This window comes from Psammomys obesus, unplaced genomic scaffold (genome assembly GCF_907164565.1).
Source record: "Psammomys obesus unplaced genomic scaffold, mPsaObe1.curated_primary_1811, whole genome shotgun sequence".
NCBI classification, from domain to species: Eukaryota; Metazoa; Chordata; class Mammalia; order Rodentia; family Muridae; genus Psammomys; species Psammomys obesus.
Window position 1 is genome coordinate 47,545,169 of NW_026585504.1, and position 27,757 is coordinate 47,572,925.

Here is a 27,757-nt window from a genome sequence, read left to right on the forward strand (position 1 = left end):
TATAAATTAGTTTCCACTTCAAGAAAATAGATAAAAATGTCACTTCTTGGTACCAAGGTTGGAAAGAAACAACATCTCCCCCAGGTGAGAAAGCACTGAGTGTGTGCACTTGGTTAAGGCACTGGTACTATGCACGCAGTTTAAGACCAGATGTCCTCTGCAGTTTCTGCCCTTTTAAAAACAAAATAGAGCTATGTATACGAACTATTAAGAGAAACATCAGAAGGCCACCGAGTGAAGCACAAGGATGAGCAGCAGCACTGGGCTAGGATTTGTCAACAACCAAGTGCAGCACACGGTGTCTTCAAATGTCCCTAAAGTGATGCTTTGTTTCCTTCTGTTCTTGTTCTGGGTTGCAAGAGTCAACATTTGGCTTTAAGCCAGAAATTTGTCTATTTCCAAATGTTCAATAGACTATCAGACTAAAAAACAAGCCTCATCTTGGACACAACAGAACTGAAGGAATTTAAAGAATCTTTCATGTTCTCCACCAAATATACTTTGAATAACCATACAACATTGTTATCTTCATTTCCAACAGCAACCCACTCACAAGTTACTGCTTTGGTACTAACATGATAAAAATATTTATTTTAATGAGAAAGTCTAGAAGGAAAGTCTAGAAGGAAAGGAAAGGAAAAGTGATATTCCTATGTGTGAAAGAGTAGCCTGGAGAATTATCTTCTAGCTCCAGGTACAAACCTTGACCACTAGCCACCTATCTCTTATCTGTGAAATGAGAAAAAACATCTTTCTTATTCTGCAATACAGTTAAGAAACTGAAAGAAATATCTGTATTCCAGTTATATGTGTACTGTGAAGAGCTGTGGTCATGGTGATGACGAGGATAGGAGAGTGGCAAGACAAAGTGCTTCACAATGTTCTACAGGAGAACTGTAGTATGTGATGGGTGCTGTAACAGCGCACAAAATACAGAGAACCTACAAAGCAGATGCTACTGAAAAGAAAACACTCATCTGAATCCCGGGGTGTGGATGGCAAGGCGAAGCAAGTCACAGGGAGCTGCACTGTGGCCTCTGGACCAAAGGCAGGAACAAAGTGTGGCCTTCAAGCATGCTATAGACTAAGCGGAAGGAGCAGTAACGTGGCTGGCCACGCGCGTGTGTTGCTCTTTTAACAGTGTTTACCAACGGCTTCACCTACAGATGCTAACACTGGGGGATCAAGGATGAGTAAGAGCACTGCCTAAGGGGCAATGACAAGGGATCTATCTTAGGAATTTCTAAGACTCTACGGTTCACAGCACACAGCTTCCATCAAATGTGATTTGCTGTACAAATCTAATACATCAGCTTTTTCTGTACAATCAATCTGTCATAAAGTGCTTGAATACAATAGCTATGTCAAATCACTAATTCTAAAATACGAGTTTCTAGCTCATTGTGGGGAAAAAATAAAAGAAATGGTTCCCCAGCCCACATTGGAGGACACATGTGAGTGGCTCTAAGACAGAACCTTACTTGTACAGGACTTGTATGTTAGTAGGCTGAAAGCAGATAAATGAGCCAGGAACACTTAGCTCATGCTTCATAGGTACAGGAGAGTATGTAAATAAGAGAAACAAGGATAAATTTTCCAGCTGGCAACTGAAGGGAAATTGGTTCCAAGGAAGACAAAAAGAGCTAAGGAAACATCTAAGAATGATTAAAATCAAGATGGTCAAGAAGAAAGATGAAGCTGTGAATACACCCCACCCAGAAGGTAAAAATGCAGAAAGAGAAGCCAGCTAAGAGAATTGGGACTAGCTACCGCGGGGGCGGGGATTCTTAATGCTACAGAAGAGGGGTTTTGAACAAAGATTGTCAATATGAGAGAAAGGATGAAAAAAATGGTGGTTTTAAGTCTGAAATAACATTTCTTTTGGAAGGACCTACAATAAAATTAGATGTTTGCAGCTGGGTATGGTGGCACATGCCTTTAATGCCAGCACTGAGGCAGGTGGATCACTGTGAGTTTAAGGCCAGCCTGGTCTACACAGCAGGTTCCAGGACGGTCAGAAGATTACACAGAGAAACCCACAATTCCACAAACAAAACAATACATATCAACTTAGAGGAAACCCTACCCCATGTTACTCTACTAGCTTTCGTTGAAAGCGCAGGGCAGAAGTACAAGCAAATCTGCAGTTTGCCCTCTGCTTTAACACAGGAACCCAAAGGAAGCAGTTACCTACGCACTCAGTATTTACCAAATGTCCCGTGTCTCCTCTGATAAGCAGTACCTACCCGATGGCATCAAAAAAGTCTCAAATTAGATTAGCAATCTCAGGACTTCACAAAGCTCTAAGAAATGTTACTTCTAGACACATTAGAGCAATCTTATCTGTAAGTTCCTTCAAGAAAAATGACTGCTTTGTCACATTTACCACAAAACTCTGAAACTGACCTCAGGCTTATTACCTGAGGTCAGTGTCCATCACTGCTGGCTATAACACAGCTCTAACACTGAGTCACTGAAAAAAAAAAATGGGCCTAAATTCTGAAATAAGAAATTATATTCAAGCAACCCAGAGTTGAATAACATTACATTTTTAAATAATTTTAACCAGGCAAAGTGTTGGTCCCTGTCTCATTCTAAAAAGTTCTCAAACTCAGATAAATTACAATTATTTATATTTGCCAAAAGAAGAATTCTAGCCCTGCACACCCTTAATACTCCCCCAGTTAGGAAAGCCTGCCTGCTTTAGGGTGAGAAGATGAGGCAAGCAGTTCTGTTGACAAGATATATGGTCCACAGGCCACACCACGTAAGGGAGAAGGGAGAAAATACAGCTACTTTACTGAATGATCCTCAGAAAGCACCTGGGTTAGCAAGAGATGAAAGTGGGCAGTGAAACAAGAACGGGGCCACCTTCCACAAGCAGCAAAGATGCCAAGAGAGACAGCTGAGCAGGCTTCATGAGTCAGGACAGCCCTCAGTCAGGTAACAGCTGAACATAATCCCCACTGGGAGTGCTCTTTTCATTTCTGATTTTGCTGAACTGGATAGTTTCTTTCTGCCTTTTAGTTAGTTTGGCTAAGGGTTTGTCTATCTTGTTGATTTTCTCATAGAACCAGCTCTTGGTCTCATTGATTCTTTGAATTGTTTTCTTTGTTTCTAATTCATTGATTTCAGCTCTGAGTTTGATTATTTCCAATTGTCTATTCCTCTTGGGTGTGTCTGCTTCTTTTTTTTTTTTTTTTCCTATGGCTTTTAGGTGTGTCATTATGTTGCTTGTATGAGATGCCTCCAAATTTCTGGAGGCACTTAGTGCTATGAATTTTCCTCTTAGCACTTACTCCCATAAGTTTTGGTAAGTTGTGGCCTTCATTTTCATTGAATTTTCGGAAGTCTCTAATTTCTTTTTTCTTTTCTTCCCTGACTAAGCTGTCATTGAGTAGAGAGTTGTTTAGTTTCCATGTGTATGTAGGCTTTTTGTTATTTCTGCTATTGTTGAGGTCTAGTTTTAGGCCATGTTGGTCTGAGAGGATAAGCAAAGCTCAGAGCCACTTGGATGAGTTTAAAAGAAATCAAAACAATTTAGCTTAATGGATACTTTAAGAAAAACAAGAAAGAAAAAAAAAATCAAGAGATGCTGCACTGTACCAAACGGCTCAGGTAAAATACAGATAAGAAAGACAAAGAACACTCTCCACTGTGTGCTCGATGATATTCAGTTAACATCAACAGTTCTCTACCCCAGTGCGCCTACAGACTGATGCAAATTCAAACTGGGTTCAAGTTTACAAACCAAAGCAAGACAGAGTCATTCATCAGTGGGATTTTTTTTTAAGGCAAACTTCAGGGATGAGCAAACCACACAATTTGACATTTCCTCCCTCTCAGTGATAACCCACTAACCAGACAGTTTGGCTAACTCACCGCACAATACAAGCAAGTCACTCAAGTGGGATGTATTTCTCAAAAGAGGTTACCTTAGGTCCACGTGTTTAATATGAGGCATTCTTCTTAAAGCCTGTAGCCTGAGGGTCTCCATACAGTTCCCAGCCATGCAGAGTTTGTCCACAGCAGTCAGCTTCTCCAGTACCTCTGGAATGTCAGTGAACTCATTAAAGGAAAGACCCAGATAGTTGAGCTGGTGCATCTTTTCCAACTCGGCTGGGAGAGAGTGGAGAAGATTCCCATCCAGCAGGAATGTCTGCAAGCTATCAAAGAGGACAAGGGTTACACAGAAGAGTGTACATTCTTACACTTTATCATCAACAGACAAGTTCATGACGATCATGTTACTACAGAGCTGCAAAATGCACAAGAACAAGGCAGCAGCTAACAGTGGACAAGGAGGGGGAAGATCAGAAATAAAGACCTTAACCTTCTATTGTTACCAATCTCCTCAACTGCAAAGGCATACATGGAAATGTGATAACTGTAATACAAACCAGCCCAAATATATATCATTCCCTTTTTTTTTCCTTAAAATTTAATTTCTTAAGACTTAAAATTCAATGACTCAGAAAAGAAAATGGAAACTCCTTCTATTTAGATATACTCAATTATAAAGAACCTCAGTTGAAAATAATGGTATTTGAATTTTTATTCAACTTCTCTATACTCTTTAACAAGTGAACTCTACATAGACCACACAGCGCCTTAGTGCTAGGTCTGAGGCCGACACCTAATTGGCAAACATAACAAATTAATCAGTATGATGTGCCACTTGTAAGCTTTCCACAAACAGCCCCGGTGGTTTAAAGTACTCACTTCTGCATAGCTCCAACAGCTGCTGGGACTTCTTGCAGGGCATTGCAAGATACATTCAGCTCTGCTAGGGTTGGAATGCTGCAGACCGCTGATGGAAAGGCTCCTAGGTGGTTATTGGAAAGGTTAAGGCTCTTCAATTTGGTAAATCTATATAAAACAGAAAGAAGAAACAAATGTCTCAAATGCATGGCACAACCTTGAGGATAATCCTGCTCAGCTCCCTGGTCTGAGGTAGAACTCGAAGCCTTCAAGGTTTAGGAGTAGCAAAGCCAGAGAACAATTCTAGGTCCAAGGCCAGTGTTTTAACTAAAATGTACACATTATTCAGCAAGACCTGTTGTAAAATCAGGCTGACTGAGGAATAAGTTCTACTGGAACTTTTTAAACTGTATTGCCCTTTACACAATTAACACCCAAGTAAATGGCCGTGGGAAGAAGCCAGAGCAAGCAAAGCTGGAAAACATGGCTTTCTGTTGTCTCAGACAAGCGCAAAAAGTTTTCCTCTCACCTCCAACCCTACCCAGTATAACAAACTATCAAAGTCAGTTTCCTGGACGACCAAGGCTCTGCAGTGTCAGATTTAGGAACCAGTTCCCACAACTGCCCATTCAATACAGCACTTGATGCTGCTGCCCACACAGCCTTCTCACAGATCGCATCTCAGTAAGGTTCATCACAGAGCTTCCCAACGCTCTTCTACCCTCTTCCTCCATAGGAACATTTTCCCTTTATCTCTTCTTCCCCCTCAGACCAGTACTCCTGGCCAGTATGTTCTTTGTCTTATTCTTGCACTATAATCATCGTCCTTGAAAATCTCAATGTTGCCTGATCAGCTCACTCAATCCAATCACAAACTGCCTCTGCTCTGAGCCACCCAACCTCTTCCATCAAAAACTAAATTTAGCAAATCTTGATTCCCACCCCAATAAATCCTTCCACCTGCTTTATTTTTGGTAAGGTCCTTTTATTTTCTCAGTTGTCCAAGAAACCAGGAGCTGTCTTTAATTTTTACTTCTCTATGTACTCACATTTACACTCTGAACATCATTTCTATGTGAGAGGAGAGTCAATAAAATCTTTCCAAGACTTCCCCAGCCTAATACTTGAAACTAATACTTTACACTCTGCCAAGAGCAGACATATGATCACATGACCTATTTACTGAAATTTATATTAAAAATATTAAGCTGCAGTCCAAAAGAAATGTAAATTTTTATTCAACATAGAAAACTGAAAATTCACCTGCTGAACAAGGTCAGAGTCTTGGCATTATTTTTAATAACAGCTACCTTACTGGATGCATGAATATAGATATTTTAGTAATTTAAATTGAAAAAGGCAAATTATTGTTTAACTGAATCACCATTTTTAAGTTGTTTTCCATGTTATACTTTGATCCATTAGCTCTTCAAAGACACTGTTTATTGCTCTATAATCATCTTCCTTGGAAATCTCTCTGCTGCCTGATCAGCTCACTCAGTCCAATCACACACTGCCTCTGCTCTGAGCCACCCTACTCCACCCTCTCAAATACAAGGTAAGAGGACAGGCTATGCTATTCTTAGTGCAGCAGTTTGCAATGGATGCTTGAGGAACCTCCAAAGAGGCTTCTAAGACCCTTTCATTAAATTCCAAGGTCAAAACTATTTTTACAATACAAGGACTCACCCCATGTGCTTTTGCTGCCTGTGCTTTCTCTTGGGGATCTAACAGAAGTTTCAGCTTGCATGCGCTTGTGAGAACACACCTGACTGAATACACCAAGAATCCAGACAGACAATAAAAGACTTGAAAAAATAGAAAATGATGACGCCCATTTTGAAATTTGTGTTATGCAAAACTGTTTTCACTAAAAAGTCAGTATTATCTATACTTTATCTTGCTTTTCATACATAAATCTGTTTGAATTTCTAATTAAGTAAAAACATCAGAATATAGAATTCACATAAAGAAAGGCTACTGATGTTTTCCAGGTTTTGAGAGGGCAAGAAAGTCCTGGAATAGGGTTGCCAGATAAACTACAGAATGTCATTAACTATGGTATGCAGACAGTTAATTTTTTCTCATTAAGTATGCATGAGATATACTCAGGTTAAAAAAAATTATTTGTAACTCAAATTTAATTGGTCCTTGCTTCATCCCTTCTCCCCCTCAAATATAGCAACTTTCCCTCAGAAGTTTTTGTCACTGCAGATGAAACCACATTCAAGCAAAACAGTGGCCCTCTTTCTAGATGCTTTCCACACTTGGTAAGAACAGGGCATAGCTTGAAATTTTGTACACTATCAAACTGAAAGTTTAAAAAGATCTTCTAGAAAGTAACTGATCCTAGACATTCTCCACAAAAAGAACAGGATTTCAAAGTCAGTACTAATTAAAAGGGGAAACAGAAAGTGTGGCTTTTGGAGAAGTCAGTAATGGTGCTGGACAAGATAAAACTCACTCATGCAAACTAAATTTACCAGAATTCTATCACTGCTGAGAACAAACAAAACAGCTGACATGCTTAATAGAATGGGAGGCTCTTAGCAAGTATCTGTCATTCATTTGTATTAAAATGACTGCTCTCTATAAATATAAAGAAAAGTAAGTACAATTATTTTCTGAATCAACTCAGTGACAAAGAACTGAAGGACTGAGGCCAGAATTTCTCAATCTGTGGGTTCAGACCACTGGAAAACACATATTTCTGATGGTCTTAGGAACTGAGTCATCGCTCAGTAGTAAAAATACAGTTATGAGGTAGCAACAAAACAAATTTATGGTTGGAGGTCACCACAATATGAGGAACTGTATTAAAAGGCCACAGCTTTGGAAAGGTGGAGAACCACTGGCTTAGGTAATGGAAGTAGCCTTAATATAAGGGTCAAGCGTCCTCTGAAGAACAGAACAGGACTTTCCTGCCATGTATCCAGGCTGCAGGCAGATACAACAGCAGTTGAAAAGGAGGGAGTCCAAAGTGAGGAATCCACATATAAGACACATACTGGTCGGGGAATCTCTCACCCAAAATAACTGGAATCATTTGGGAGTAATAGAGTATAGCATAGTATATAGTATAATGCATGCATGCATGCATGTATGTATGTATGTATGTATGTATGTATAAAACAATATTTGGGAGATTTTGTCAGTATGGACCACTGGTTGAACATACATGGTCACACATTCCAAAATATTTATAGAGTATCATAACAATACTCAAAAAGTTTCATATTTCTGAGTATTCCAGATTTTAGACTTTTAATTAGGGAATAGATTTCGACTCCTAACACTAGACATGAGAGAAAAAAGGAGAGGCAAGAGATGCTCTGAACAAAGCCGGGGGTCAGAAAGGGGGTAACATTATTGTTAGACAACTTCCTACTGACGAGGGGCATCTAGTTCCTTGAGGAAATTTTGCTCTTTGCCATCAGGATATCTCATTTCTTCTTTGCACACAACCACTTAATAAACTGTGACCAACAACAACCACCCAACAACCCACCCTGCCTCTTGGTGCCTAGCATTTATTATATACCCTCTGAAAATTCCCCAGAATTCCAAATGTCACACAATCACCGAAACTATCTGCAGCTGGCAAAATCATGTCCTTGCTGGAGCATGAGGCAAACCACAGTAAGCTGCTGTGAACAATCTGAACCAGCCCCATATCTCCACATTAAAATAAAAACACACTCTTATAATATTTCTGTATTAAAAAAAAAAAAACCAAAATTCCAAGTATCACTACAGAGCCACATTCAATGTGGACACTCCTGTCTTTTTCTAACCAGAATTTTGAATCTTCAGTGCTGTAATCTGTTTTCTGCTTATACAGAAGAACTCCAAGAAGTCTAAGGTTTAGAGTTGCTGAGACAGACGAATTTTACTGCTGGAGAATTATGACTAGGAAAGTTGGGTTTTTGGAAATAATCTTTACTCTCACTGTGCTTTTTCCACCTCTTGGAAGAGTTTGGGGGATTGGCTGTTCAGGAATGGATGATCCAGGGCGTGGAAAATGTGGCCAAAGGGATTTGTGAGAATACTTGTCTATCAGAGTCAGATCCCACAGTTTGCAGCTCTAGAATAGGAATGTAAGTAGAGGCCACATCCCATGTATTTCAATGTTTAAATTATACTCAAGCTAGAAAATGTGCAATAAGTTCTTTTTCTCATGTCAAATATACAGTGCCCCATAAGTGTAGATTCAGATTACATGCTCTGGGCTCCAATACTATACAGCAGCAGCCAACTTGAACCACTTTGAAGTTATTTTATTTCCCAAGCTCACAAATAAAATGGCAACAGGAAAGTTGTGTGATGACATAGATACAGCCATCTTTCAACACACCACTGTTAAGAATTCAATATAATTCTATCACTATACAATATAAAAACTATCATATCAGTATATAATATAAAAACTATCAGTCACCATTCTTAGCCATGAATAGAAAATGTATTGTAGAAAAAAAAGCTATCTTTACACTCATTTTCTCCCAACAAGAGTGGAAACATCAGCAATAGGAATAGTATTTCAAATACCTTATCTATTTACACAGAAAACAATTTCAGAATAGTGTTCCCAAACTACCAAAAAATATAAAGACTGACTTCACGTTCCAAAGTAAGCAGTCTATTTCAGAAAAAGAAAAGTAGTCGTTTCCATTGGGCCCACAACAGAGCTCAGAGGGTGAAGTAAATCAAGTAATGTGCACACAGAGCCTAATACAGGAAATCTTGACCATTAAAATGATGCTGCATGATACAGCGTACAGCAGTAGACTGAGCAGACAGCGGCAACACTTCAGGAGTTGAGATTGGCCTACTCCAAAGCTCCAAGGAACATGTTTGCTTTTCAGCACTACTAGCACAGCAAAGTCCAGGCCTTGGATAGACTCCAAAGTTTTCAGTGACTATGGTTTGTTACAAGTTTGCCTTTCAAACTACAAGTTTGCCTTTCAAATTAAAAGCCCCATGTATAATGAAGTACATGATTACTTGTTAGGAATGGGGCCTCAAGTGACAGGTGCAAAGTGGAGTCAGAGACAAGACAGTGGAATGAAAATATCAATAGCACTACTAGTCAGGTTGATGCAGTTCCTTATTTTCACCCTTATTCTATTTACATCATGAAAGCACTAAAACCAGACAGGAGATGTTCACAGTGCTAAAACATCTAGGGCTGTCATGTATTAGTCCGTGTTATGAAGTCCTTACCTATTCCTTTCTGCAGCTTCAGAGAGATAACCAACAAGCTGCAGAGAGGAAAAGCTATGCTTAAAACTGCTACTGGGGGAGCAGGGAAATCATTACTTTTGTCCCTTCCTCTTAAATAGGGCAACAACACACTGTGCAAATGTATCACTGTCTGTGCTGGCTAGTTCTATGTCAACTTGAGCTAGTGTCATCAGGTAGGAGGAAGCCTCAATTGATAAAATGCCTCCACAAGATTAGGGTTTAGGTAAGCTTGTAAGGTATTTACTTAATTAGTGGTTGGTGGGGGAGAGACCAACCATCCAGAGAGAGGGGTCCTGGGTTCTGCTCCACAGAGAGCAAGCCAATAAGCAGCACTTCCCCACAGCCTCTGCATCTGCTCCTGCCTCCAGGTACTTGTCCTGCCAGAGTTCCTGTCTTGACTTCCCTAGATGATGAAGTATGGCTATAGAAATATAAGCCACACTCTTTTCTCCCCACTGTGCTTTTGGTCATAGTGTTTCACCACAGCAATAGTAACCCTAACTAAAACAATGTCTATACTTAGTTTTAAATAAATTTTTAAACTAAATTGAGATATACTCTAAATACTCCCTTACGCTAAAGGTATTTAAATCTGTAAAAGTTGTCTTTTATAGCTTTATAGAGTGGTTAGTTTCTTAAACTGATTAGAAGTGTTAAAACACATTGATTTATGTGCACAGTGTAGCCACTGTTATCTACCAAATGGAAGCATTTGTAAAACAGGGCAACCACAGGTCTATAAGCTTGCTTCATTCTGGCTTCCTAAGAACTACTTAGGACAAACACACCACAGTTAATGAGGAAGAGCTGTTGGAGGCTGTGCTGATGCTCATTACTGGCCCTCTGTGTAAACCTGCCTAAGTCATTATACCTGATTGGCTAATTAAATAGCCTATACCTGGGCAGGGCAGAATGGGGTAGGTGTGGCTAAGGTTCCTGGGCTTTGGAGACTCCCACACGGAATCACTGGAAGGACAGAGGAAGGAGGAAAATGCCAGGACGGATTAGCCTGGAGAAAACACAATGTGGGCCAAGGAAGGGTTCCAGTAATTGCATGAAAAGGCCCAGAGGAAAAACTATAAGCAAGTACCCTGGGATTATGGATGAAAGGTAGTCCAATTGAGGAGAATTAAGGTGAATGGCATTGGATGGGGGCTGGGAGATGGAGGTGATTTGGACAGGGTAGGTAGGAATACCTGCCCAGTCCAAGGTAAATAAGGCAATTATAAAATCTAGCAGGTGTCTGTGTCTTATTATTTGTGATAACAGGTTAGACAATACTGCTGTGATAATCACAGGGCTAATAAAGATTATATAGTCCAACACCCATTTTATTAATTACTACAACATAGAGCCATTTTTATTCAAGGACTGGAAAGAACAAAAGCTAGTGTTCTACAGCATCAAAAGTGAGAGAACCAAATAAATACAAAGGTAAAACAAACAAAACCCCTGACATTCTTCATAGATTGTTTCCTTCTGGGCTTATTTGTCACAGTTATAAAACATACTTGATTTTTCTAGTTTTTAGAATTTGTTCAAAGTTCTGTTTGTACTGAATTTCACGAAATAGGTAGATGAATTTGTACATGTTTAGGAAATAAAACCAAATAATATGATGATTATTTCAGACATGATATTAACTAGTCTTTGTTACACGTAATTTTATTACTTTTCGTCCAAGAACTAAGTACGTTTATGATAAAACGTAGCTGGGTTTTGCTTTGGTCAGGTTTTACTACCAGACATTGAACTCAAGGACTCACTAATGCCAGGTACAAGCTCTCAAGTGAGCCGTGCCATTTTCCCTAGTAGTTTTACTTTTAATCATATCTGTAAGTACTCAAAGTGAGCATCACAATACCTAAGAAGGGGAAACCATCCCTGCCTTACTCAATGAATTTCTTGAGCCATCTGTCCATCATCATTACTATGACTGTAACTATTAGGGCAGAATTCACATGGTAAGCAAGGGCTGTACAAGTGAGCTACATTCCTAGTCTGTTTTCCTTAATTATCATCCAACATCATGAGTTTGTTAAAAATGATTCTATAGTGAAAGGATTTCCATTTCAGAACATCCACTCTTGTTTAAGTTGCAGTTTCCCTACTGTAGAACATAGAAATGGGAAGTTCAGTTTCAACATTACATCATGAAGGAACTGTGTGAAGACTTAGCTTGGGCTTGGTCCTCACTCTGTATCAGTTCTAAGAGGCAACATCCTCAAGAGCTCAGTGGCTTCAGTGGAGAGTTGTGAGGCTGCTGGAACTGGGAACACTCACTGAACAGGCTTCCATAAGAAACGCTGCTTTTATTTGATAACCAGAATAACACACGCTCATCTTAGTATGGTAAATTCTAGGAGCATGGAAAGAACAAGTTGTGAGCTTCTCCTAATTTTTTCTAATTCCATCCTCCCCTGACAGGAGATAATTTGGTTCACAGCCACATCTGCTGTATTGACGATTTCAATTTGATTGCTGGGGCTGTTTAAGCCATAATTCTGAAATCCAAAGATCCTGAAGGAAAAAAAGTCTTGAAAGCTGTGGCATTGACTCAACTGGTACCAAGATGACCTACTGACACAGATGTTTGTTTGTTCTTTAGAAAGAAAAATGTGCTAGTCTGTCTGCCTCCAAGCTCTACTGATGGGGTCACATATGCAAGCTGTAGTTTTGTATGATCTGAAAAATCCTGCATTCCAAAACATAAATGGTCTCAAAAGTGTTTGAAAAGAGTCTGTGAATTTGCATTTCTAAAACTACAACTGAAATAGAAAGAATATGTATAATTTAAATTTGAATGCACGGTTAATATTTTAAAACAAAACCCTGCAAGCTCACACTCCGCATTAGCCACATAGCTTCCTCCCTTTTCTCAAATGCTGTCACTCACATCCAGTGTTCTAGTCCTTCCAACTGTCTCTAATCTAAGCAAAGAGGACAACAGCCCACTTTCATCTGTCTCTCTCAGTGAAGCTGAGTGATAGTCACAAAATGTCTTTCACATCCTTTGCTCATTTTTCACTGGACTTTGAAAAGGTCTCGTCAGTCTGAGGAGCTCTAAGCTGATCTGCATATAGTACATGTTGGAAATATTCCCTCCTTGTAGTATTCCTGTTGTTGACTACTATGTGCCTTTTGCAACACATTGATTTTTAAGTTTTACTGACTAAAATTTATTATTCTTTCTTTTATGGAGTCTAGTTTTTTGTTCAGTTTTTTTTTTCCCATTAAGAAGGTTTTCTTACTTCATCACAAAGTGATAAAAGCCACTTAAAACTCCTTTTAATATTTACACTGTTCATAATTTCTATATTTATCTTTATTCTGCACCATTTACTATTTCTTTACTACTAATTTTTAGTTAATATACTGAATGATGGCATTTTCATTTACATTGTATATTGCACTTTCGACTTGCCCTTTCCCCAGCTAGTTCCTTCCTCCCCAAAATAGTCGTCTTTCTGTTCTCATGACATCTGCTTTGTCATCGACTGGTAGGAGCAGTCTGTTTTCTTTTTAGGAGCTAATTACAGTAACTATGTAAATCATTTTTTTCTGACGCTTATTTAAATAATTTATACAATGGGGGAGAAAAGGATTGTTGCTGCTTAAACCAAACAGAAAAGCATGGGCAACAACACGCAATGTGTACTTTTCTGTACTTTTACAGCTTCCCAAACCATGCTTCGCTGCTGTTGTGAGAGCCCACCTTGAGGTTTTCAGCTGGTAAATGGTGGAGCAAGACCATCTACTAAATACATAAGGTTTCTCTTTAGAAAACAAACCTGAGGAGGGACCCAAAGCCCTCTTTATAGTGTTTAGGTATACATGACCTTAAGAAACAATAGATAAGCAACACCCTTGACTTCTGTCTACTCTTCAGACCGAAGCCCTTGCATCTTGTCAGGTGTGACATAACCAACTCACTAGACTCATGAACTTACTGTTATGCACCCTTTGCCATTGCCCTTTGAGCTGTATTGTTTACCTTGATTTATAGAGTTAAAAAAAAAAAAGCATAGAGTTGTACATGTAGGATCTGATCAGTAAATGTTCTCGTTTGAATGATGTTAAAGAAGAATTAAAATATAAATTTGTCTTTTTAGGGAATGCTTTAATTTGCCATTACAGCGGCATTCCTTTGTAATTATTGGCAACACTGAGTGTTCTTTTTCTTTCTTTTGTAACTTCAGAAAAGTGCTGCTTGTGAGTTTCCTGGTCTGGGGACTGGCCCGATCTAGCAGGTGCAGAGGACATGCTCCTTCTCCTGGATTTTACTTTCTGTAGCAATCCTTTTGCTCAGAGTTGGAGCAGATCTTTTTGTAGCCGTAGATTTAAATTTTAAGCCAAGTGAAATGTTAATATGTTTATTTTTGTTTTCTAGTCATATGAGAAGATGTTATGTTTATTTCGCTGGCTCCAAGAGTCATTTATGGTGTTGAGAATTCAGGTAGGGTGGTTTCTGTTTGTTTTAGCTCAAACGTTGAGAAGCTGGTGGCATGCTACATTTGATTTGTGTACTTCTGAGCATGAGAAGAGAGGTGGGTGCTCCCTGGACCGGAGCAGAAGAACATACATAAACCCATGTGGCTGCATCTCAGAAGGTGTAAAGGGCTGACGATGCCAAGAAGTTGAGAAGAGATGCAAGTTCAGCTCCAGGGGAGTGCAAGGACAGCGTATGTGCTGGGTGAGGCATGCCTTCTGAGAGGCAAATGTTCCCAGTGATGCTGAGGCTGGGCCCGGGAGCCAAGGGTTTTTCATGTCCCCACAAACACAGCCCCAGGAAGACCATGAGGCAGAAGGTATTTCCTGTTACCCCCGCTGCATGCAGGTCCATAAACCTCTACCATACAAAGAACTCTGCTCTGTCACTGGAGGGCCTGACTGAAGCCTGAGATAACAGAAGAGGCTCAAATGTCCGTATTAACGCCAATGTGAGCTGAGTGTGGGCGGTTCATGAACCTTCTTTTGAGAAACACTGATTTAGAGGGCATAAACTACAGAATATATATACATAGAAATACTAAGCAAGATAAATTCATACAGAAAACAAAGGCCTATGGTGGTAAAGACTGGCTAACGCTTTACCACAGCATCTTAACAGAAAAGACACTGGTGTTTACCTAGAAAAACTTCAACCTAAATGAATAAAACAACACAGGACGCATGATTCGTATTTATCACAAAAATAATACCTCCCCTTCCGGTCATTCCTCACATGGTAGGGAAGGGTGGCTAAATTCAGGGGATAAGCAAAGCTATCCTTTATCCAAGTTGTTTTGTTTCTCCATTGTTCATTTGAAGCCCAAACACCACCATAAAGACGGGGTGTGCTCTGCTTGTTACACAGGCCACTGTGGATATCCTGCTGGTAAGTGTCATCATCCAAACCTCCCATTCAAAGTTCCACCTGAATGGCATATGGTGAACTACATCAAAATTAGTCACTAAGGACAAAAAGCAAACTCTTCTGGGATGTTATTTTGTAAAAGTTACACAAGCCTGTGTGAACACTGGGTGTTAGCTGTGTGTCCGACATGAAAAGGGAAGACTACTCTAGCAGTGTGCTCACACTGTCCACCAACAAGACAAATTCACAAGCCATCAGCAATGATGCCAAGGATGCCCCCACTCCCTAGTCACAAAGACATTTATTACCCAGTGCCATAATATAGAGCATCTGCTAACTGACCTCACACTCATTCTTGTCCCCAAGGAGATAGGCAGTGAATGGCTGACTGCTACTCAGAACAGCAAATACCTACAAATACTGCGTAGTACTAGGCTCTTAGGTTAAGGCTTACAGAATACAGCAAAGAGCTTAATTAAAACAATGGGAAAATGGAGTTGGACAGAATAAAATAGCTGAATTAGAATCTACCAGAAGCTTTTAAAGTCACTATTATTCACTACATATTTATCTGTAAGTGGGATAAAAGTTAAAAAGCATCTTACATGACTCCAAGAAATCAGTTGTACAAAGTTAACACAGCCCGGGTGATAATAATCTTTTGTTTTCCTTTGAGTTCCTTTTTAAAAAGTGCTGTCTTGAGAAAAAAGAAAACAGACCATGACTGCCAGAGCTGAGGAGGCAGAGAAAGCTGAAAGGAAGACTAAAGACTGCACAATCCCAGAACCCTAAGCCATCTCAAGGCTTTCCTTTGATCCAGAGCTCAGGGCAGGAAAATGGGAAGCCTATAAAATAGAAAGCATCCCAAGAGGATCGAAATTCCATTTGCAAAGCTCAGCTGTGCAAGAACTTTCAGTGTGGGTAACAGCTAACTGGAGAAGGGGCATTCCACACATTCTCTGAAATTCCTTAATCTTCTGGCAAGCCTCAAAACCCTGTGCTGAAAATCTCCAATTCTCCCAGCAGCACTGTGCACTGGCTACCTTCCTCCTCCGCATGAGCGAACCCTCTCTTCAGCGATTCCCTCCAACCTTTACAGCCTTTCTTCACATAGAAGAGTGTGTCCCACGAGGCTGCAGTATCCTAAGTACTGCAATCGTAGACTGCAAAATGAGACCACTATTTCCCTAAGGTCAAGAAATTCACAAATAGAGGTCGATTTGGAAAATTTTCTAATGTTTATTATAAGAGGTGTAACAAGCAAGTAAGTATAGAGAGTTATAAGTAAGTTTATAAATCAGAACTGGAAATAACCACACTCTCAGGACAGCTTTGGAAATGTGCTTTGAAGGGCAGATAGGACAGAAGTCAAACCAGAGCCTAGGAGGTGGCGAAGGCAACAGGATGGCATCTGCTAAGGGAGTGGCAAGAGAATGTGAAGTATTTAGAAACTGGTGGTAGTTTTTGCTTTGCTTTGCATTTTCCCCCACCTTTAGGGGAAAAAGAAAACAAAACTTATCACCCTGTCCATTTAAAACTTATTTTCTCTTTTCCAGCTACCAATTTTTCATTACAAATCTCTGTGTCATGTTTCCTGAGTGGTCTCATTATGCAGTTTTTTTTTTCATCAAACTTTCAACCAAAGAGAAATGACGAATTACCAGTTTCATTTCCTTTACCAGTTGCCACAAAAGCCTGTTGCAGAGAGGCAGCTTATGAGTAACACAGGAGTGAGTGACTAACAGCAATTCCCACTGCCCTTCTCTCATCTGCTCATTCAGTGTACTGAATGGTCCCCTAACAATGGCAGCCATCTCTGGGGGAACCGGATTTCTACCTGTTAGGGATTCAAAGCTGAGCAGAGCAAAGTGGATAAACAGAACAAACAGGTAATCCGGTCAATTCTCTCCTTACAAGAGAGAGTTACATTATCAGTCTCTAAAACAAACAGTAAATTTAATAAAAGGTGTAAAAGTTAAGGTTATATACTACTATTTCTATGCTTTAAAAAAAGCTTTCACAAACTATTCCATAGAATTCTGTGAAACTGACAAGGAATAAATAATCACACCGGAACAACAGCAACAAACAACAACAACAAATCTCTACTGAAAGAAATGTTGGCTAAAGATCTGGTGATACCTCCTAGGCATATGTCCAAATTATGCTCAAGTATACAACAAGGACATTTGCTCAACCATGTCCATAGCAGCTTTATTCATAATAGCCAGAACCTGGAAACAACCCAGATGCCCCTCAACAGAGGAGTGGATACAGTAATTGTGGTACATTTACACAATGGAATACTACTCAGCAATTACAAACAAGGAAATCATGAAATTTACAATGGATGGAACTAGAAAAGATCATCCTGAGTGAGGTAGCCCACAAGCAGAAAGACACACATGATATATACTCACTTATAAGTGGATATTAGACATATATAGGATAAACATACTAAAATCTGTACACCTAAAGAAGCTAAACAAGAAGGAGGACCCTGGGTAAGATGATCAATCCTCATTCAGAAAGGCAAATGGGATAGACATGGGAAGTAGGAGAAAACAGGGAACAGGACAGGAGCCTACCACAGGGGACCTCTGAAAGACTCTACCCTGCAGGGTATTAAAGCAGATGCTGAGACTCATAGCCAAACTTTGGGCAGAGTGTAGTGAATCTTATCAAAGAAGGGGAGATAAAAAGACCTGGAGAAGACAGGAGCTCCACAAGGAGAGCAACAGAACCAAAAAATCTGGGTCTAGCGATATTTTCTGAGACTGATAATCCAACCAAGGACCATGCATGGAGATAACCTAGAACCCCTGCACAGATGTAGCACATGGAAGATCAGTGTCCAAGCAGTTTTCCTAGTAAGGGGAACAGGGGCTGTCGCTGACATGAACTCAGTGGCTGGCTCTTTGATCACCTTCCCCTGAGAGGGGAGCAGCCTTACCAGGCCACAGAGAAAATCAATGCAACCAGACCTGATGAGACCTGATAGGCTAGGGTCAGATGGAAGAGGAAGAGGACCTCCCCTATCAGTAGACTGGGGGAGGTGTATGGAAGGAGAAGAAGGAGGAAGGGTGGAATTGGGAGGGGGCCGAGGGAGGAGGCTGCAGCTGGGATACAAAATTAATAAATTGTAATTAATAAAAAATAAATTAATTTAAAAAGATCTAATGGTACACTTATCTTTTTATATGTGCATGGTTGGAGTGTTATAATGAAAATTATTAATAATTCATATGTCATTCTCAAGTCACAATACAAATTTCTAACGATATTAAATACTACAAAATTAACAAAATGACATGAATAAATTTGAATCCTTTGATGATAGCTGAATACTAATGGCCTCAATTCTCCCACGCAAAACACACAGACTGTTAGAGGTGTCGATTCAAGTCTGGAAAGTAAACATGATTTCCAAGTCCTTGTGCCTCTGGGCAATGAACTGTACAGAGACACATGGGCAGCTGCAAGAGAAGAAGATACAGAAAAGCCTACAGGTGCCCTATCTTGTCTGTGGCTTGGCTCCAAAAGGATAAAGCAGGGAAGTGAACTGTTCTAGAAGTCAACACAGCATCAGACTCTCCCAAGATTGTATGTGCACTTTTCAGAAAGTCTCAGGCACAGGGAGGGTCTGGAGGAGGGTTCCATTCTTTCTGTTGCTGCCACCTGTTATATGGTAGTCTCTGGAATGTTCTCTCCAGCTTCATATTCACCTGACTTCCTGTAGAACTATAGTCCCGAGTCCTTCCAGGGTGCAAAGGCATGATGATCAATCACCTTCTGCAACTCCGCTCATGCAGATGAGGGACCATAAGACTCTGCCTATCTTATCACTGTGGGAGAGAAGGCTTTGGTTTTCCAGTCCTAGGAACTGGTACAACTCCTGTGTCACAGGTAGTATAATTTGAAATCATTAGACATACCAGAAGAAACAAGTTTCACAAGATTATAATGTAAGGTTTAAATAAGAGCAATATGATTAAGCTAATCAATGATCTCAGAGAGGACAAGGGCAAGAAAAGCCATGGTCATATTTGCATTAGGAAAGTCATGTTGACAGCTTGCTTTCAAGAATGTTTAAAAGGCATTCTGGTCTAGTACTATTATTCTGCTAAATGGACATAGTAATTAACTGTTCCCTAAGTTCTTATCTTTATACACAGAGACTGATGCATCCTCACAGAAGATCTTTTTGTTGTGGATGACAAATAGTACAAAGACCCACAACTCATCAACATGCAAAAAGTCTGAGTACTCAGCTTTATATGGGTAATCTCTATCATAGTCCTTGCAGCAAGGCTCAAGGTTTTTTGAAAAGGAGGTGGAAAGATTTTCAAAGCCAGAGCAACTGAACATCTGCAGCAAAATACTATTTAAGAGGACAGTCCAGCGGCACACGTGGCTTCACAGTGGCTGTGACTCTATGCCAACACCTGTAATGCTAGCCGATGTCCCAGCAGGGATGACCTCACAGTGGCTATGACTACAACAAGACCTGCACGGGCTAGCCAACATCCCAGCCCGGATGGGGCTTTTGTGCAGTTCCACCCCTAACTGCAGAGCTCCTGGCAATTGATGGATGCTGTGGGAAAGGAGGGTAAGTTTTTCACAGGTATTGCCCTAAATAAGCTCCAATGCTCCTGTTTATTATGCTACAATCATGCACATACAAGCAACATTAAGTGGACTCTGTGGGTTTAAAACCAGACCACATTATATGAAGGTGTTCTGATGAAGTCTCCAAATAATGAAGGAGACAGTCCCAAGTGGCCATCTCTTGCCACCAAGTGAAGCTTCCATTTCCAGGTCTGGGTTATATTCAATTGAGTTATTGACTAAAGAGAGTCCCATGAAAATCCCCTAACAACCAAGGCTGTTGCCAACACAAACTGAGAGCTGAAGACAACACCCATACACTTCACTGAACATGGAGAAGTCAAGCTAGTGTCCTTGGTACGGGAAGGTACTCTGCAGGCAGCCAAAGGAAAACATGAACAGCAACCTAGTACAGTCTGTGGTCTAACATGCTGTTCTACCTGAAGATGACACACCTTGTGGGAGTAACCACCCAATTTCTCATTTCACTGAAGACCTACTCCAAAAGATGGAGTTCAGACCCAAAACTGCTTGGGTGACCAAGAAACTAACCAGAGACTAGATAGCCCAGAGACCTAGAGTAAAACCAAATACTACTGGTAAAAGTAGTGATGAAGTGACTCCTAATAATATTCTGCTATACTAATATAGTCATAATCCCTTGTATAGCCATCATCAGAGAAGCTTCCTCCTGCAGCAGATGGAAAGAAATACAGAGACCCTCAGCCAGACATTATGCAGAGAGAGAGCGGCAGACAGACAGACAGACAGACCTTGGAACACACAACTCTAAATGAGACCTGTCTGTTAGATTGTAAGTGGCCTCCCTCAGTTCCCGTGGCTCCTCTCAGCACCTCTCACCCTGCCCCTTACCCTAACCTCTCCAACCCAGGGGCTGAGCTTTGCTTCCCTCTACCCAGCCTCTGGTCCCTACATAACTCCACCACTTTGCCTATGTGCTCTTGATCTCGAGTCACTTTTGGGTGGCTTGGCATCTGCCTGGCTCGCTCCTGAATCTCTCCTGGTCTGCTTGGCTCCTTCTATGCTCTCTTGCCCCTCCCCCTGCCATGGCCTGGTTCAGTCTGGACCCTTCCAGATGCCTCTGGCAGTGTTCTCTCTCATATCTACTCAACCATAGGAAGGAGCAGTCATGCCCTCATTTCTCATTCAGTCTTCATTCCATCCCTCCCCTCAGAGGTCAGGAAACCTCAAGGAAGAGAACGTAGAAACAGTTTAAGAGGCAGGAGGATGGAGGGCACCAGGAGAACACAGCCCTCCAAATTACGAAAGCCCTTTAACTCAGAAACTGAAGCAGCAAGCACAGGTCTGCACCAGGCCCTCTGTGTATATATACACACAGATACACATACATACTACATACATACATATGTGTGTGTATCTGTATATACATACATACACAGACATATATATACACAGATACACATGTGTGTATCCATATCTGTATATACATACATACATATATACACAGATATACATACATGTATTATGTATGTGTATCTGTGTGTGTGTATGTATGTATGTATTTTGGCATTCAGTTTAGTGTATTTATTGGATTCTTGAGTGTGTGAATGAGTGGTTCTCTGATTCTTGTGCCTTTTTGGGCTGTTTATCTTCTGTTAGTTTGCCTTATCCACTTTTGACTTGATGAAAGTTTTATCTTATTATATTTTATTGTTATGTTTGATTGTTAGGAGCTTGTTCTTTTCTATTGAGAGAGGAAAAAAGAAAATTGTCTAGTTGGGGAGGGGAGGAGGGGAAAGACAACATCCTGGGAAACTAATCAAGATATTTTGTATGAGAAAAAAACTATTTTCAATAAAAGGGGAAGGGGAAAGACAACATTAAGTTAGGAGGCAAAAGCGGATGTGTGAGCTTGGAGATAAACTAGAGGGAAGGTATAGGGGTCGATTTGATTAAAGCACAATATACTTACAGATTAAATTCTTAAGCACCAAAAAAACACCTTAAGACAAACGTTAGCAGTCAGGGCTGGTGCTAGCTTTGCTTCCCTGTTGCAGTCTATCCAGTGCAAGAGCTGAGAAGAGGGCTCTGCCCCTTGTTTATGGATAGCAGTGATAGCAAAGAGTAATCGAAGACAAGCGAAATGTGTTTAATAACTTCTAGTTAACAAATTAATTTTCCATATATGGAATTAAATAATTTAAGTGTGATCATAATCTTGTAAACAATTTATTACAGCATCAGCTTATATATTAAATGGAATGACTAGTACATTAATATTGTTTTAGGTAAAGAAATTTACCTTAAATTATAAACATTTCAAGTACTATGGACAAAACAAGGCGAAATGAGCACACACAAATTGTTACTGTCTGAATACACTCCTCACACTTTGCTTTCCAAAGGCGGTAGGCACAAGAAGATTTCACCCTAAGTCTGCCCCTGTCATAGGATTGTTCTGAACTAAAGAAAAACAGTAGGCAAAAAAGATGCCCGCTGGTCCCGTTAATTTTCCTGAAAAACAAGAGAGATGTACACGAACGTTCTCCTCCATATGCCTGAAGGAGGAAACACTGTTAGCACTGAGATGGGACTCAAGAGGCAGGGGGTTCTCTACACACAGACCTTGGCAAGGTAATGGCTATCTTCTCTGGGGTCCCTACTCCTCCTCTTCCATAACAAACTCCCTTTCTCAGTCTGCTATATTGGCCTAAGGTTTGCTCTTCTCCAGGTCTTCATTTTCCTGTCAAGACTCCCCATGTGTTTGGAACAATATAATGCTTTTCTCTTGTTACCAGGTAGAGAAAGACACTTGCAAAACATACAAAGTTTTGATTTCCTTATACACAAACTCTAAATCCTTCAATGACCCTACCCATAAAATTTCAATGAATGGAAATTGAGAAATTACTAAAAACAGAAAAAAATGCTACATACATCAGTTTGGTAAGATATCTGAACATCAGTATAGTTCAGTACAAGTAAGCTCAGACAATTAGCTACTACATTAGAACCAGTAAAATTAAGTTATACGAAGAAAAGTTAAAGGTTCTTCAATAAACAAAAACAGCAAAAACTTGTCCCCTTGACTTTACAAAAAAAAATTATTAAAAGTAATTGTCTATCGCAAACAGCAATGACTTTTATTACGACTACTTGGTTCATTTAAATGGAGATGGAGTTGGCTATGTGAAAGAAACGTAAATAATACAGGATAGTTATTAGTGGCACAGAATCAGGAAAGAAACTAGTAAAACCACCAGAAATTACTGTTGCTTTCCTTTCTAAATGCTGAACATGACGTTGAAAAGTTCCAGTGCCAATAAAGGAAAAACAAACAGTGGAAGACCCAAGAACAATGTTCTCCCTCTGAAACTGCTGACCTCTGTCACTTTCCAGACTCAGAGTGCTGGTGCAAACTCCAACTTAAATGTTCTTTGAAAACTGATCATTTGCTTAAGGTGAATATTTACATTTAAATGAAAATGTAAGATACACTGTACTTTAAAAACAACTTTTATCTATTTTATTGTATGTAAAATTTCTTCCTAAAATATTGAAATCAGAATCTGTCTTAATAGAAGTCTAAAATTTAGTTCCTTAAACTTAGTTAAAATATGAAAATAAATTACTCTCCATTACCTTTCAAACAGATTCCCAGTTAAACATACACTAGACATTTGTTGGCATAAATTTCTTATATATACACAAAAATAAAAATTAGGAAATTGAGAGTATGGCATGTCAACACACTCCAAACTCTAAGAACATTGAAAATGTACATCACTGGGTAAATGCAGGGACTCGTGGCTACGCTAGGTGCTGAGAATAAGTGATGGCTGAGTGCTCAGTCCTAACCAGGTCATTTACACCTCCCTCCCTACGACTTGGAAGCACAGCCTGGGTATCACAGCCACTGCCATGATGATCTCAAGACAAGACTGGGCCTGTCCTTAGACATCCACGGATCAAAGAGGGGCTCAGGAGTCCTACTTCTCCCTGCTGACTACTGGCTCCTGAAGGCTTCTGCAGGAAAGACCATCACTCTGTGCCTGTGTACCCACAGGTGAGCCCAAGTTCCAGTGGAGAGCACCAACTCTGTACACACAGGTGGTCCTGGTTAAATTCAGCAACTGACAAACACAGTAAAAGACATTAAAGAAAGGAAGGAAGTTTAAGAAAACAGGACTGTACAAATGTATGAAAAGGACTGCAGGATGGAGGGAGTCCTGACAGGGGTGTGTGTGAGAGTAACCAGAACGCAATATATATGGATATGTATATATAATTAATATATATTACATACATGAACAATATATACTGTATTAAATTATATAATATATAACAAATTCTTATATATATATAACAAAACTTGCTAAACTATAATTTTAAAATGTATATTAGTGATTTCTGAACTATATTTATGACTTCCTTAAATATATATTATAGTTTTAATCCCTGGTATCAATATATGTGCGTGTGTGCAAGCATCTTTAATATTTACTTTTTAACTTTGAAAAGATGAATAACAGGCTGTCACTCAGGTACTGCATAGGAAGGTGTTGAAGGAGGATGTGGTTTGAAGCCTAGATTATTCTCTGAAGGGCACTGTAGCAGCAGGCTCACCTATGTCTCAGACCTCACAGACCAAGTCTCTTACTTACACCTGCTCAGCCTTAAAGCAAAGAAAACAAACAGCTCTTTTATAATATAAAATGTGATACCCTTCTGTCTTAAACCAAGTTATTTGAGTAGCCCAGTCTGGACTGCCTGAGACAAATATACCAAGATGACTGAATACTCTCTTTTGCTTTTCACAGAGAATAATATGAGAGAAACTGGATACATGCACTCACTGTATGATCCATTTATATAGACAGGTAAGACTGAGTGAAGCGTCAGACGCCCAAACAGATCATCTTTTGGTAACAATGGAGGCAGTGGGTGAGAAAGAGAGCTCCTATGTGCTGGTAACAGTTGATTTTTTAATATGGATAGTAGTTATATGATATATGTATTTGGTAGGAATCCACCAGGCTACATGTTCCTGTCCTATATTTTTGTTACACAGCTAAAAAAGAATGTCAAAGATGCCAGATTCTCTCCCCTGTGCCGGGAAGAGAGTTTATTCCCAAAGAAAATAAACCAGAGAATCACTGGTTCAAAGGTATCAGGTACAGCAAAACACTGTGTTCTACAAAACAGGGAGAGTAGACAGAAATCCACACGTAAAGCCTTGAGATTGTGCTTCTCTTCCTCACTCAGCTCTGAGTCTTGGCATGCATCCCTCAGACAGAAGCCAAAGGATTCCTCTCAAGTGAAACTGACACACCCAGGAGAAGAGGCACACTTCCTGTCTCTGCTATGTGCAGGCCCAAAGAGCAAATACCTACACTGGCTGCAGGAGCGGAGCAGTCTCAAGTACACGGTGTTAAGAATGCTCTGTTCTGTCAGGAAGCCTACATGAGCTAGGAAGAACAAATGAATACAAAGGAAAAGAAGAGCAAGCACACCAGAAATGCAATCACAGAACTTAAGTTCCTTAGCTGGGAGCAACAGTTCCTTGCTAACAATGGTAACAGTGAATGCTAATTGGATCAAAAAATGATAGCAATATATCAAGAGAATGGGGAAAGAGTTGTGTTTGAAGCATGAAGCAGGAATAGTATGAGAAAGCAGAGGAACCAAGGCCTTACCTTCTTAAGACAGTAAACCTGCACTGAATGTCCTGCATGGCAGTGTATGCGTAATATTTAGAAAGAATAAAGAAAATAGCAGATCCAAATGGCACAAAAGTGACTCACTTGAAAGCAGAACTTAGGTGGAGGGGTGTACTGGAAATTTAGGCAACTATTTGTTATAAACTTGTTTAGTAGAATTTTAAAATTTACATACAACTTTATTTTAGTGAGGAAGAAGTATACACTTTTTAAAAACAAAATAAAACAAAATCATAAAAACAGGAGATAAGAAACAGGTTAGCTGTAGTTGGGAAACCACAGCAACTCCTCATTCTGCAAAGAATTCCAACCCCAGGTGCAGCTGGCAGCACAGGAGCCTCTGTGTGCCTCAGCCATATATGTGTGTCCATGTCCGTGCGCATGTGTGCGGAGAGGAGTGAAGGGAGAGTTCAACAGACAGCTCAGGAGTCACAGTTGGTGTGGAGGGGGTAATCAGGTGTCTCAGGCAACTAGGAGTCTCTGAAAGAAACAACGGGCAAGGTGGGACACCTGGACCCCACTGAACTCGGGTCCATGCGGACATCAACTTTATTTCACAGACACTCGCTTCTGTGGACATTCCTGTAAGTGGTAAGAAACTCATCTTACGTTGGTCTTGACTTTCGATTACTATGGAACACTTAGGTAGAACAACAGAGTAAGTAATGTCAACCAGACTTTTACAATTCCATCTGCCAAATGTTAACATTTTGCCATATTTACCTCTATACTTTTTTCTTCTTAAAGAAGTAAACATTACATTGAATCTGTAGATTGCTTTTGGTAAGATGGCCATTTTTACTATGTTAATTCTGCTAATCCATGAGCATGGGAGACTTTCATCTTCTGATATCTTCTTCTAATTCTTTCTTCAGAGACTTGAAATTTTTTTTTCAAGTCTTTGACTTGCTTGGTTAGGGTCACACCAAGGTACGTTAGTTATGTCTTTTGTGGCTATTGTGAAGGGTGTTGTTTACCTAATTTCTTTCTCAGCCCTTTTGTCTTTTGTATACAAGAGGGCTACTGATTTTTTTTGAGTTAGTTTTGTATCCAGCCACTTTGCTGGTCTAACTGGATATCCACATGTAGAAAAATGCAATAGATCCATACTTATCACCCTGCACAAAACTAAAGTCCAAGTGGATCAAGGACCTCAACATAAAACCAGAAACACTAAATTGGTTAGAAGAAAAAGTGGGGAAGAGCCGAGAACTCATTGGCACAGGAGACAACTTCCTGAACAGAACACCAACAGCACAGGCTCTAAAAGCAACAATCAATAAATGGGACCTCATGAAACTGAAAAGTTTCTGTAAAGCAAAGGACACTGTTGTCAAAACAAAACGACTCCCTGTAGATTGGGAAAGAATCTTCACCAACCCTATATCTGACAAAGGGCTAATATCTAGTATATATAAATCTCAAAAGAAATAGTTTATTCTGAATAGATTCTTGAAATTAGAAGGAACAACAATAAAACCCATTACTCGTTCACAGTCTATTTGCAGATATTCCAGGGAATGAAGTTTGTTTAAAAAGAACTGCTCTTATGTAAATCTACCCAATGAATCACCACAGCCATAATTTTAAAGGCAGGAAACCTTATGGAAAATTTCAGAGTGATAGCTGATATTGCCCTCACTATAAAGCAAATTATTACCTTGCCTTCTGAAGGGAAAAATGCAGATACATTATACCTGTCACAATAGTAAAGAGACCATTGCCAAATGGGCTGGCCTTGTACTTGTCTGGTTCCCCTAACCCTTCCCAAGGACTCTAGCCCTTCTGTACGCTCACCTTTGTAGTTCACCAAGTCCTCTGGCAGCAGGGAGGCTGGGGTTTTGCCTTAGGAAGTTTTGTTTTAAATTGAGATGAGTAAGGTCTTGGCTGTAGAAGAGGTTGGCAGGAAGGTGCTCAAGGCTACAACACGAGAGGTCTACTGAGCTTATGCGCTGGGATGCAACCTGGAGGGAAAAACAGTAAGTTTAATTCACTTTGTTCTGTGAGTTATTGTCTAGAGATAAAACTAAGATGTTCCCCTTTGGGAACCCAGGAACAGCATGAAAGTAGCACTGCTTGTCCAAATACAAACAGATAAAGTGTGTGTGTGTGTGTGTGTGTGTGTGTGTGTGTGTGTGTGTGTGTG

The 27,757-nt window shown here is 40.0% G+C and overlaps 1 protein-coding gene across 1 annotated transcript in view; it reads right to left on the reverse strand.

The window, feature by feature from the left end:
- Phlpp1 (PH domain and leucine rich repeat protein phosphatase 1) overlaps nt 1-27,757 on the reverse strand; it is a 217,321-nt gene that overhangs the window by 59,173 nt on the left and 130,391 nt on the right. The window contains exons 5-7 of the mRNA XM_055603063.1: nt 27,409-27,575; nt 4,723-4,869; nt 3,936-4,166 (exon numbers count right to left, since the gene is read on the reverse strand). Of these exons, the coding sequence (XP_055459038.1) occupies nt 3,936-4,166; nt 4,723-4,869; nt 27,409-27,575 (545 nt within the window). The remainder of the gene's footprint in view (nt 1-3,935; nt 4,167-4,722; nt 4,870-27,408; nt 27,576-27,757) is intronic.